At 42.0% G+C, this 13,600-nt stretch overlaps 1 protein-coding gene across 1 annotated transcript in view; it reads left to right on the forward strand.

The window, feature by feature from the left end:
• VPS54 (VPS54, GARP complex subunit) overlaps positions 1-13,600 on the forward strand; it is a 77,295-nt gene that overhangs the window by 8,974 nt on the left and 54,721 nt on the right. The window contains exons 2-3 of the mRNA XM_019516595.1: positions 11,772-11,933; positions 12,836-13,077. Of these exons, the coding sequence (XP_019372140.1) occupies positions 11,798-11,933; positions 12,836-13,077 (378 nt within the window). The 5' untranslated portion in view covers positions 11,772-11,797. The remainder of the gene's footprint in view (positions 1-11,771; positions 11,934-12,835; positions 13,078-13,600) is intronic.

The raw sequence follows: 13,600 nt of genomic DNA on the forward strand, positions 1-13,600 counted from the left end.
ACAGCAGGGAAGTCCCGGTCCCTGCACAAGAAAACGGAGGTGAAGAATTGGTTAAAGAGGTCCGCTTTCTCCTCTGACGCAACCACCAGATTGCCCAGCGTATCCTGCAGGGGTCCCACATTACCCGGCGCCTTCTTCATCCTCCCAATATATTTGAAAAAGGACTTTTATTTTCATCCTTTATTCATGTAACTTCTTGAAACTTCGCACTTTTAGAGAAAGGTGTACGCAAGGTGTACACAAACTTGCAGAGAGCCAATAGGGCTGCTGGGTGGGTAATCAAGTCTCACATCTCCATATACTGCTGTTAACAAGGATGTTATGTCTGGAGACCTCAAACTCTCCCTACACCTGAAGAAGGGCATTTGTGCCCGAAAGTTTGCAAAGAACAATATTTCCAACTATTTAGTTGTTCTAATAAAAGATATCACATCTACCCAAAGAACACACTTCCACAGTTTGAGAACTGAAACTAAGCATCACAGAGATGCACATGGGCTGGATAAATTCCCTTGGTAGGCTGGATCTGGCTTACTGACTGTATTTTGCCCACCCTTGAGTTAAGCTGAAAAAATAAGAGGGTGCTGAATAGACATGGGTTAAAAAATAAAAATGCTTTATTGCTTTAGTGCAAGAGGAATTGAGTTGGTTTGATCCAGCTCACCCAACATCTGTATAGCTCATATGGTTCAGCAGGACTTTCTGGCACTTTTATCTAATAGCCCTTCAGCCCAAACAATTGCCCACTCCAGCACCTTCTTATTTTTTTAGCTTAACTCAGCTGATTGAATCAGCTGCTATTAGGTAAAAGCACCAAAAAGCCCCAGTGAAGTACGCAAGCTATACAGACCCTCAGCAAGCTGGGTCAAACCAATGTGATTTCTCTTTTGGCCATGTACTGAGCTCTGCACTGGGGCATGCTGAGCTGAAAGTGAAGCGCTGTTTTGTTTTGTATTTTCCATGTCTGTAGGCATGGTTGTTTTATTATCAGCTGAAGTTTGGGTGATACAGGTGAATGATAAGCCAAAAGCTTTGCAATGAGAGAAGAGTTTGGTCTCCTGTCAGGCCTTTGGCAAGTCATTTTACTTTTCTGTGACTCGGTTTCCCCATCTGTAAAGTTGGGATGATGATAGTGATCTTTGTAAAGCATTTAAAGACCTATTAGTGAAAGATGCTATATAAGATCTAGGTATTATTTTTTTAATTAAGTCATTTGACTGTTGGTAGTCCTCCAGTGCCTCTATTCAGCTCTCAGCTTGTCTGCCTAGAACAGTGATTTTCACCCAGCATTCCACAGCACCCTTTCAAAGATGCTGTGCAGTGCCACATAATGTTAGCACTATTAGGTGTGCAAATGTGATTCACAAGCTAAACTCAGAGATTGACATGTGAATCCAGTGTTCTAACCCATTGTGGTCTATTTAAGTTTTTTGCAACAAAGAAGTTGCTCTTTTATTTTTCCATTGATTAACAAATGAATGACAACTAATAGCTGGCATATTCTAAGGGGTGCCTTGAGTCTAAAAAACAGGTTGAGGATCTTTGGCCTAAAATACTGGACGTGTTTTCACATAATCACTGTGAAAGAATCCTAGAATGGCTTAGCTTACTGCAGCACAAAGAATTATGGGATATACCCCAGGAGCCCTCACAAGACACATGAGTGAGGGCAACACTGGTGGGAACTCAATAACTTGAATTTGGCTTTACATTGTGGCTTTTAACATTCAAGTTTGGATGACCTGGGTGCCAAGTACACAGATCTGTTGTACAGTGAAGACATATGGTACCTTTTGTGTAGGAGCTTGAAACTTAGGTCAATATTAAGGAAAGGGATGCACAGAAATGTTAAAAACCTGTTAGCAGAAGAAGTAAGATTGCAATTTAGAGGGTTGGCAATGGGCAGGCTGACACACACCTCAACTCACAAAGCTTGGGAGCATGGCAAGTGCACTTGTAGTGCCATAACTTGTAGATGGATGTTCATGGGGACCTCCCTGGTCATCCCCTTGCCAGATTTTCAGCATCTGACCCTGGACCCAGGGCATAAAAGCTGTTCACAGAAATCTTCATGGCCATTTTAACACTGACTGTTTCCCCCCAATCTCATTTTCTGAAACAGCTTTTTGCTGATATTTAATTAAAAGGAGGGGGAGGGGAGAAGGGAGAGAAATTTGTTCCGAGGTGCAGGACAGACTTGGACAGTTTCAGTCAGAGAATTACTTTGTTGGTTATTTCTAAATGAAAACAAAAGTAGTAGTAGGAAGTGTGATGCAGCCTTAACTGGAGGTGCTGCTACATACTCTGCCTATGCTGGTTTTCTTATTGTGATTTTAGAAATGCATGTTAGATTTAAAACTAACTATAATAATGGAGTGACAAATTTAGGCAGAAGATAGTGACAGATTTAGACTCTGAATGGCCTGAAGACTAAACTGTGGCAGGGCACTGGATGTGCTTGCCAGTGTCAGAGGTCAGGCAGCCTGCTGAGCCACCAGCAGATGGGGGTCTGGGCTAACTGAGGAGCCAGCTGACCCAGGGGGCCAGCAGGTGAGGCTAGGCCTGATCAGGGGAGTCACTTGATTGGAAGAGGGCTGGGTTTAGATAGGGTTGTAAGCCCAGACCCTGAGAGCAGGGGCTGGCAGTAACATGTTGGGAGCTGATGTTGGAACATCACCCAGCAGAAAGGCTGCTGCTCCTGAATGCCAGCAAGCAGAATAACATCTGGAGGTTTGGGTAAGAACTAAGGGGAAGGAGGAGGTCCCTGGGGGACCCAGTGTGGGGTCCAGAGCTCTGAGAAGGAGGCTGAGTGCCTGGGGCCTGTTGAGCGGCCAGATGAGCCCAGAGAGAGGGGCTGAGTGCTCAGGGGCCTAGTGAGAGGCCAGGTGAGCCGTGGGAGAGGGGCTGAGAGTCTGTGGGCCTATTGAGGGGCCAGGTGAGCCCTGAGAGAGGAGCCAAATGTTTGGGAGACCTAGTGGAGGGTCTGGGTGAACCCAGTGAGTGGGGCAGAGTACAGGGGCCACTGGGCGGTCTGGGTGAGCAGAGAAGCAAGGGGCTGCATTAGGGAAGACCTATGGAGGCTCTGGGTGAGCCCAGAGAGAGGCCCGAGAGGGTGGACCCACAGAGACAAGAGGGCTGACAGCTAGAGGACTGACCCTGGGAATCTCAACCACCATGTGCGGGGCCAGGGCCCAGGAGGGGCCAAAAGGTGAAACAGACCACAGCAGAGACTGCCAGAGCTGGGAGAGCTTGGAGTTCTCAACCAGCCTGAGGCCAAAGGTCCTTGTGTGGTCACAGCCAAAAGGAAGGGGTAAGGGGGCTTGCAGCCTGAGATGAAGTTGGCTTGTACTAGGCCATCTGATACAGCTTCAGAGGCCCAGCAAGGGGCCAGGGAATAGAGTATAGGACCAGATATGTCCAAGGACCTGGATAGTGAGGCCCAGTGAGCATAGTGGGGCCAGAAGGGTCCAGTGGCCAAGTGAGGGTCAAAGAATGGAGTGCAGGACCAGATGGGTTTAAGGGTCTATATAGTGAGGCCTAGTGAGGGGCCTGAGGCATATAGCGAGGCCCAGGGAGTATAGTGGGACCAGAAGTGTCCAGCAGCTCAGTAAGGGGCCAGGAATAGAGCACAGGACCGGATGCATCCAAGGACCTAGAGAGAGGCCAGGAAAGTGGAGAACTAAAAGGGTCCAGGACGAGGGACCAAAAGGGGCTGGCAGCCAGAGAGGGGACAGGAGAGAGACTGAGGGACCTGATAGCCCAGGGTGTGGTTGTGCAAGACTGAGAGGTCTGAGGGCCCAGAGATCGGTTGGAGGAGAAACTGAGGTATCTAGCAACCTGAGCGGGGCCTAGAGGGAAACTGAGGGGTCTGGCAGCCCAGGAAGGGGCTGTGTGAAGAAACTGGGAGGTCTGAAGGCCTGAAGTGGGGTTGAGAGAGGCCAGGAGGTCAGAAGGCCCAGTGAGGGGTTGTATCAGTAATTGGTAGAACATCCATAAGGATGCTATCTAGGGGCATGGTATAGGGAAGGTACAAAGCCATGCAATTGGTCCATAAAGTCAGGACCACAGTCTGGGTGGTCACTGTAATAAGACCAGGGCAGCCTCCCACACTGTATATCAACTAACATCAAGGTGTGGTGGGTGAGAACTGGGCAGACTGCCCACAGAGCAGGGTATTTAAAAACAAAAAAATTTGGGTACCCTGTGACATAAACATACTAGTCTAGTGATAAATAGGGGTCCATCAGTGAGGTCCAAGGATAGCATCCTAGTGAGAAATCTGTGATGTTAGCTGTAAGAAGAAAGAAGAGGATTTCTTCCTGGGTGTCATCTTTGTTTCTGTCTCTGGCTATCATGCACCCAAGCTGACTTTTAGTTGCTACTCCCAGTCCCCCACCCCAACCTCATACTTTCTTAGGTTGCAAGAGAGAGAATGTAAGAGGGTGCTTGCTTTCTCTTCTCCCCATCTAATTCTTCCCATCTGCTTCAGAGAAGGGAGGGCCCATTTTTCTTTCCTCCTGCTTTTATTCCCTTATGAATATCTCCAGTACCAGCTGCTTCACCTGTGACCTTTGGTAAGCTGTACTCCTGGCAAAAACTTGACATAATTTTTGACAGTTCTACTGTGGTCCACTAGACTTTGGATAGCATTACTGATACCAATCAGAGAATACTGTTGATGTCACCATATTGCTGCTTGACAAAGCTATAAGTACCAACAGGGAACCTGTTTCTCTTCACTCAGGAAGACAACACTAAATCAGTTTACACTGTTCCATGTTTGGAAACTTCTCTGTGTGATCAAAAGGTTGCAAAATGTTTTGCTTTTTTTTAAAAAAACAAAATAGATTCAGTCCTTGTTGAGTAGATTCTCCATGCCCATTGTATACTATCTTAGACACGCTGAAGATCTAACTTCTACCCTCTAATTTTGACTTCAGTGAAGTACAGATACTTAGCGTTAACTGGAAAGTAGAGCTTTCTTATAAACTTCAAGTGCATGTCTCTGTACCTCCACATACATCTCTGTCTGAATTCTGCGACTTGCTTGCACTATAAGACCCAGTTCAGTGAATTCTGGTTATCTTTCACGGTTGGAAAGATAGGCCAGAATTCTGCTTTTCTTTTATGATATTTTTGCAGTTGCATGGGATAATAGCCCATTTTTATGAAGGTCTGTATAAGAACATAGTCCTGTTATTTAAGAATTAATTTGAAGGTAAATGAAAGTGAAAACCTTTGTTTAAGGACACCGATTTTAAAGGTATCCTAAGTTACATCTACATAAAAACCCTATTTTTTTCTAATATATCACTCTAAGAACATTCAAATTCCTTAGCAACCTCTCCTCCCTAAACTAATGGAGTTTGAGAAAAATGGATTCCATGTATTGAAGTGGTAGATAACAGTGCTGATAATCCTCAGAATTAATTTTTATTCCCCTGACTGCCTTGTTTTAATGGTATGCATAGTTCTTCTAAAATTTTGTTCAGCTTAAATTTAGTTGTACACATTGTTGGCTGCAAAATGGTGGCTGCTCTTTTTATTTTTAGGAATAATAGAGTTAGTGTAACCCAGTTCTTAACTGCAGAGCATCTAAAATATTAATGTTATTAACTTGTACGCTTGCATCTAGTTATTGCAGCTTGTATGCTCATGTAAGTAGGAGGCTCAGGAGTTTGGGCATTTTACAGTTTTTATCACACAACTTGATGCACTGGAATGAGCTGAAATATTTTGGCAGCCGTCCACTCTATTAGTTTGCTTGCTTTTGTTTCATGTTAACTTTACATTTCATTTTTCATTAGATTTGAATTGAAAGATATATGCAACACATTGCATATTTCAAGAAATTGCTGATTCCGAAGAATGCAGTAGTCATTTGTTTATAAAGTGTTTAGTACTGTAGTACAAGACAGGCCTTTGTGGCAAATTACTAAAACAGCCCAGATTTTAGGGGTCAGTTATATTAAGTCCTAGTAAGGATTCTCATCTGTAAGTTGACTGGTCGCATTTTCTTATGTAACTTGGAAGAAATTCATGGAAATGCATTTAGTTTTTCTTAATTCCTTATATTTGGCTAATTTTCACATAGGATTGCAGGTTGTACCCTCTCTGTTTTTACTGCTTAGGTAGGTTTGTGCCTTTATACATGGCAGCTCGTTGAAGTTAATTATCCACAAGTTCCCAATTTATGACTCTACCAGAATAGCTGTTAACTATGAATAATTTAGTACAGCATCATATTACAGGCCATTTAGAAGGCTGCTGCTGCCTGTGATTCCTTAGTTCCTGCTGAAGTCAACTCAGTGGTATGAAAGTTCTTTGCCACACTTGTATTTTTCCTGTGTCCATATTACTGTAAAATTGTATACATGCACAAAGCTGCTTTGAATATTTAATGGTGATTAAGAATAAAAAATAGCCTTTATAAAAAGTCAAAATAGCTTGTTTTTTAAAATCAACTAAAATATGTCAAACATAAAAAAAATCTTGAACTTTAAATGTTAGTCCATGGAGGTTCAGGTAACTGAACTTTAAATTTTAGGAAATATTTCAGGAGGCAATAGTTTGTTAACAGAAATGAGGGAAACAATGGCTCAACCAAAGGTATAATTTCAAGAGTAAAAATTTTCAGTGCATATATACACTTTGAAGAAGTATCTTGGCTAACACACAACGTTACCATGAATACACAAAGTATACATTTATGTGATGTGATTTTTTTTTTTTAAACAGAAACAGCTAATATAGACCTTTGGAACATCTTTGATTGCTGGAGCTCTAAATACTCAGTGCTTTGCCTGTGTCTTCAAGAAACCTGAAAATTCTCTTTTACCATGATTTTTATGTTTATGATTTCTAAATTTTATAGGAAAGGATTTATGTCAAAAAGTCCCATTCTTTGAACTAATCTTGTTTAGTGATAAGATCCTAACAGTAATAAATGCAAGTGAGGAATGTGACAAAGGAAAAACAAGCATAATAAAGCACTAAAATGGTGTGGGAAGTACTCACGGAGACAATAGGAAGAGAGAAAAGAAATCAACAGATAAAAACCTTAAAACGAAGTCATTCTCTGCGGTGTTATACTTGGAAGAAGTTCTTTAAATTCTGGAGACAAGGTTCTTTGGGTAGATGTAATGTCTTTTATTAGACCAACTAAATAGTTGGAAAAAATGTTCTTTGCAAGCTTCTGGGTACAAGCACACTTCTTCTGGCATATAGAGCATTTGTATACGTATTTGCGCTGCAGCACCAGGCACTTCTAAAAGCACCCAGCACTGTGGCGAATGCATTTGTATAAACAGCAAAATGCATGTCAGTGCTGAGAAAATGGCAGTATGCTTTTGAACTAAAACTCAATGAAGGTGTTTTAGTTCAAAAGTGCACCGCCACCATTTTCTCTGCACTGACTCGCGTTTCGCCACTTATACAATTGCACACAATGAGCTGCCATACACATTGGCTCCCATGCAGAGCAGACTCAGTTAATCAAGCTGGATCTCTGTCATGTCACAGTGTGAACAAGTATGTGTATAAATGTCCATAGAGACTAAATTATGAAGGAGTTTAATCTCACGCAATAATCTTACTGGTTTGCTGTATTTGCTATATTTGGCTACTTCCACATATTAAAGATAAGAAATGGAGTAGTGATTCTCAACCAGGGTGCTGTAAAATCCTGGGTGCTGCTAGATCCTTTGAAGGGTGATGTAAGGTGTGATAATAAGATGAGTAGATAAGTGTAGGCTCAGAATTGTTTGCATGACCAATTCCCCATCCACAGTGCCCAGCCCCTCTGCAAGGAGGTATTTACTGTATTATACAAATTAGTTTTTGAAATGGGGTGCCACTTAATTCACAGACATTATGGAGGGGTGTCTTGAGGACTGGAAGGTTGAGAGCCACTGAAACAGATTAATACCTTTCCATTTTTATAATATTTATGGACTAAAATTTAAGGAAGTGTCTATATTTAAACTTTTTTTTTGGTATCTAAAGCTAACTAGATTTTCTTAAAAGAAACTTGCAAATGAGGCAAAAACATGGGGCTTTGTTTCTTTTTTATGTAAAGGAGGCCTGATAGTTCTTATTTTAATTTTATATTTGCTCCTTGATATTTTGCTCTGTGCTTTGTTTATTTCCTGTCTGGTAGTCTGTTCACATAACTGAACAAATAACATTCAGTAGGGATGCGTAGGGATCTACTGAACTTGAGGAGGCAGGCAGCTGATTTTGCGAGGAGATCATGGGGCTGGATGCCATTATCATGAGCTTGTCATGGTGGGGCCCCCCATGCCTCTGCCAGTCCCTCCCATCCTCTCCCCAGGGATTGGCAGATGGCCCAAAACTGCATCTTAAGTACCCTGATTAAGCCCGGGGGAGCCATTAATCCACGCATTATTAAGCATGGATTAATGGCTTCTCCAGACTTAATCAGGATAATTAAACCATGGTTTCAGGCCATCCCCACTCTAAGCATTCAGTTACACTCTGCAAGGGTACTTCAGGGCAGACGGCGGGGAAGGGGGTGAGGGCAGTGCAGCCCCAGCCCCTTCTCCATCGCTGGCCCCGAGCTGCATGTGTGCCCGCCAGTGACAGCAAGCCAGGCCATGGCTCCATAGACCCTGGAGCAGCTGCTTGTTGCCTCCCCACTGCCTGCTGTGAATAGCCTGGGCTCTGTGGCTGTGAACAGGGGCCTCCCCAATGCCTAGGTCTGGTCCAGCTGTGGCAGACAGCTGGGAGACTTCAGGTGGCTACACCAGGGTGTGTGGAGCCCCAGCTTGGCTTGTTGCTGGTGGCAGATATATGCATATCTCTAGGTAGACGGAGGAGAAGGGGCTGGTAGCAGCGCAGCCCTAGCCCCTTCCCTACCCACTGCCCCAAGGCACATGTGAGCTGGGGCTCCATGGACCTGGGTGCGGCCTTCCTGCTATGTGCTGCAAGCAGCGCCCCCCACTGCCTCCGCAACCACCCCACTCTAATACTGCAGGGCTTCCTGCTCTTTTCTCTGTTTACCAGTAAGTTGTTTCTTCCTAGCAAGCTTGCCAAAATCGTGGAGCCTGCAGTTTTTTGAGGAAAACACCTGATTTTGCATTTTCTGCAAAAAGCATGAAATCACCATTTCGGTAGGTCCCTAATTATGATACTTCAGCTATCAAAGCAGGTGAAACCTGATGAGTTGACACGGGATTTTCCCTCACAGTTTACTTAACTGTTTTGTTTGGAATTAAACAGATGTTACAATAAACTAGGGAGATACTTAGGAAAATATTAATTAAAGGGCTGTGAAAGACAAAATACACACTGAGACTTTGAACCAAAAAGAGAGAGGATTTGACATTCCTGATATTTCTTACATTTTGGGGGAAGGTATTTAAAGGGGTACAGAGAGAGGGAGCAGATAATCAGGCCTTTTCCATCCTTTGATAAGAACCCAAACCTGTCTTCAGCTCTGTTGTAGGTCACCTTTAGAACTAATGGCACAAGCACATTTCCCTCTCTGTCTTACAGCATCTTATATGGCTCACACAACAAAATATACTTCAATGACATAATGATGAGCCTGTTAAATACTTTATAGATTAATTTATTTTAAAAACTCTATGCATTTCATATTCAGGAACAACATATTTTATTACCATATTTAACTGAATTCAAGATCCCCCCCTCCCCCCAAAAAAATTAGATTCTCTGCATGGAAAATGTATACCTCTGTTATAATTTTACATGTATAGAATCTAATTATTGGAGGGTCATAAATTCAGCCGGGGTTCCTCCTGTCTCCCTCCCATCTCTAACCCACCCCCCATCTTGAAAGCAGAGAGACTTGTGAGAGGGAGAGAGAGGAGAAAGGGAACCATTCTACACACAGAGGCTCTAGGACTGCAGAGGATGGGGAAAAATGGGAGAGGATAAGGCAAGATGTGGAGACAATGACAAAACATGAATTGTGTACACGTGTAGACAAATAGTTTAAAAAATATCCTATGGGGGTATTTTTCAAATGAGATGTGAGAGATGGCACAGCTTTGCTTTCCTGTGTCTTTGCTTTTTGTTCTTCCAGTAAGAAAATAGTTAAAATTATTCTAGTAGACATACAGTATTCCAGGGACTGAGGGAATTCCACAGTCCCACAGCTTTTTTGCAGCATTTTCCTTAGTCAGATTTTTAAAATGTTAGCAGCTGTGGTGAATGAATCATAAGGAAAGTGACTTTAATAATAGAGGGTGTCTATACACGTGCTCCAGGGTGGGGAGGGGGGGCACTTTAATTAGAGCAGCTCTCAGAGCTACTCTAATTAAAGCTCCCACAGTATCACGTCTATTCAGCGTCCAATGCTTCAAAATGGCAGCAGGGGCACTTTAACTAAAGCTAGTTCAGGTTAGTTAAAGTGCCTCTGCCGCCATTTTGAAATGCAGGAATGCTGAATACACATGACATGGAGGCTGCTGGAGCACGCTAATTAGCACACTCCAACAGACTTGCAGCAGACTCGATTAATCACATTTCCGCCAATACATGCTCCAATCTCCCCCCTCCTCCCCTAGCCCCAAGCAGCCCCTTGTGGGCTGGAACTATGCCAGCCTGCAAGGGGAACCTGCCACTTAGTGCTTTTTTTTCTGTGATTTTCATCATAATCGGTCGACACTGTCGAGTGTCTTTGCAACCATGTGTTTTATCGTTGTGACCCCAAATGGGATCACAACTCCAAGTTAGGAAACCACTGGCCTAGAGTCTTTTGGGGCCAGTGACCTAGAATCCTAGTAAAGGGCCTGGATGGAGGGAGAGCACTCCTTTATTAATCCTCTCACCCCCCCTGAATCTCTTCCTCATACACATGCACGCGCACACATATGCACACATCCACTTTACATGCAGTTCACTTGCCTTTCCATAAGGACAATACTGAATTTTGTATATTTGGTGGAGGTTTACTGTAAACAAAATTTGTACTTCGTATGTTTAAAAGTACCAGAAATGTTTGAGACATGCACAACAAGAAAAACAGATTTCCAATGTGCTCATTGTAAAAGGATTCTGCTATCCTGGGAGATGACAGAATTATCTATCAAGTGCATGCATCTCAGGAGAAATTATTTGAACCATTTGTTCATGTCTTGTACACAATACATTTAAATACATTTTTCAACCCTCATTGCTAGCCAGGAATATAAAATGCAAGAAGCATCAGATTGTACTTATAGATCATGGTGGACAGAATACTTTGCTGGTGTAACTCCATAGGAATCACTGACATTAAATCAACAAGGAATTTAGCCTTGGGTCAGTGCATATGAAGTTTCTTATGTGTGACCCACTGTCATGGTTTTATGTACTTGTATGATATTGCTTCTCTTGATAGGTAAAATAAAGTTCTCCTTTTACTGGTGTCTTCATGGTGCACACCCCACTTTCTACAACTGGGCAAGTTCTGAGAGGAAATACTTACGTGTCCTACTGCTTGCACAGTGACAGTAACAGATTTAAAGTGCTTTGGAATTTTTGTCTGCAACATTTAGACAACACCCATTAGATACATGTGTAAGACTCTATATATGTGTCTGCATGGTTAGACACGGAACATAGTATTTCATTCTGCCTTTTATATTTGTGCTTAAAATGGATCTGTCATTGGGAGAGACCTTTAAGTATTATTTAAAATTGTATTGATTTCTATAGCTGGGTATTACAAAAATGGCATTGTTATGGCTTAGTCTGTAGTCAGAGCTGCATTAAAGGCTTGGTATTTACTGTTTCTTCTTTAGCTACTGTCAAGTGGTGATTTTATGCAATGGCATCAAGCCACAGTTCTTCACCAGTGCCTCAGTCAAACAGCAGTGATGCGTTCTTTAAAAAGGAAATGGATTCTGCTAAATGCTTTCAACCTGTACAGTCACTGCCAGATGTATGTCCCAAGGAACCTACAGGTGAGTTGGCTTATAGGTAGCCCAAAACTGTTAAAATGACCAGTTTAAAAAATGAGTCTGTAGTGATCAACCAGATTCTTGTGTTTTCTTACTAAGAAATCAGATTTTATTTTTCAGTAGGTAAAGTGAAATTCTGTTCTCACACACCCCAGTCTCCCTTTGGAGCAAAGGAGAACCTTTGTTCTCTTCCTTGCTCCCTCATTTTTATATTTCTACCCTACTTGTAAGGTCCTGCATTATTGTAATCATTGTTACAATGAAGGAGTAGAGGATGGGATTTCTGTTGCAGCCTGTGAATGATCAGCATCAGTACTTCAGGCTGAGGCCTTCAAAGCCTTCCCTCCCTCTGGAGGTTAGTTTCACTGCTTCTATGACACCACGGATCTTTTGGTCTGGGGAGCAAGAGTCCAAGATCCACAACTGGTGACTCTCTCATAAGGCCACTTCTTGGTCAGAATCCTGAAGCTAAGGTGTGGGGTGGTGGGATAGAGTAGAAAAACAATTCCTTAAAATAATAGGGAAGAATCCTGACTTCACTTGTAAGCTCTAAATTGGTGAATGCAGTAGATCCGCAATTCAGTATATTAAAGATTTGTTGAATTTTTCAGAGTTTTGCCTCTTCGGTGGGAGCTGGTAAAATTGAATGTTGTATGAAGAAATAGAAAGAAAATACACTTGTAATTATGTATTCAAAATGCCTTGGGTAATCTGAACACAGAAATGCAAGTTTGATAGTCGTGGAAATGGGTTATATGCATCTTTCCATAAATAATTGTGATTATTTGCATTAAGAACATTTTTTTTTAAATTAGTGATCTATATCAAGATTGATATTGTATTTGTTAGGATAAATGTACATTCTAGTTTTCATTTTAATAATCTTTTATATATTGTACTCACAGGTGATCCTAATAGTTTATGTGACAGCCCATCTCTAGTTGCAGATCAGCATCGATGGACTATTTTTCATTCCAAAGTAAACCTCCCAGCAGCACTAAATGATCCTAGGTTAGCAAAAAGGGAATCTGATTTCTTTACAAAAACATGGGGACAGGACTTTGTGGACACAGAAGTCACGCCTTCATTCTACCTCCCACAGATTAACAAGGAACTTTTTGCATCATACCAACAGGAGATCACGCAGGTAATTTACTGAAGTTAGGTACAAATAAGTATCAAGGGCTAAAAAGGGATTTGAAAGCCCCCTGTGTGTGACACCATAAATTAGTGATTCTGTTTGTTAATAATTCTTTGTATCGTTCTATAAAAACTGCCTGTCTGGTTCTCTGTTAGTTGACTCTCCTTTTAACATTAGTTTAGGAGTTCCAGAAGTTCAGTGTTCTCAACATGAGACGTATTGTCTACATTTTCTCTTCTTACCATTTTGCTATTTTTCATTTGTGTTTGAGCTTTGTACTCTTGTTTTAAATGTACAAACCTTACACTTCCTATTCTTTCAGTTTTTGGCCTTTTCAGTGCAATATAAAATCTTCCAATACCCTGGTGGTATCTAAAACAAGACAGAAATCTTGCTAAGTACTCCTTTAAAACATTCTACATACAAAACATTTACATTTGGAATAATGAAACAGGAAACAGGACAGTTTCTGTCATGTCAGGAAATTCAGATCTGCAACAAGATCTTCTAAATCTCTTTCAAGTATATG

The sequence above is a fragment of the Gavialis gangeticus genome, unplaced genomic scaffold, assembly GCF_001723915.1.
Source record: "Gavialis gangeticus isolate Ggan-Ray unplaced genomic scaffold, GavGan_comp1, whole genome shotgun sequence".
NCBI lineage: Eukaryota > Metazoa > Chordata > Crocodylia > Gavialidae > Gavialis > Gavialis gangeticus.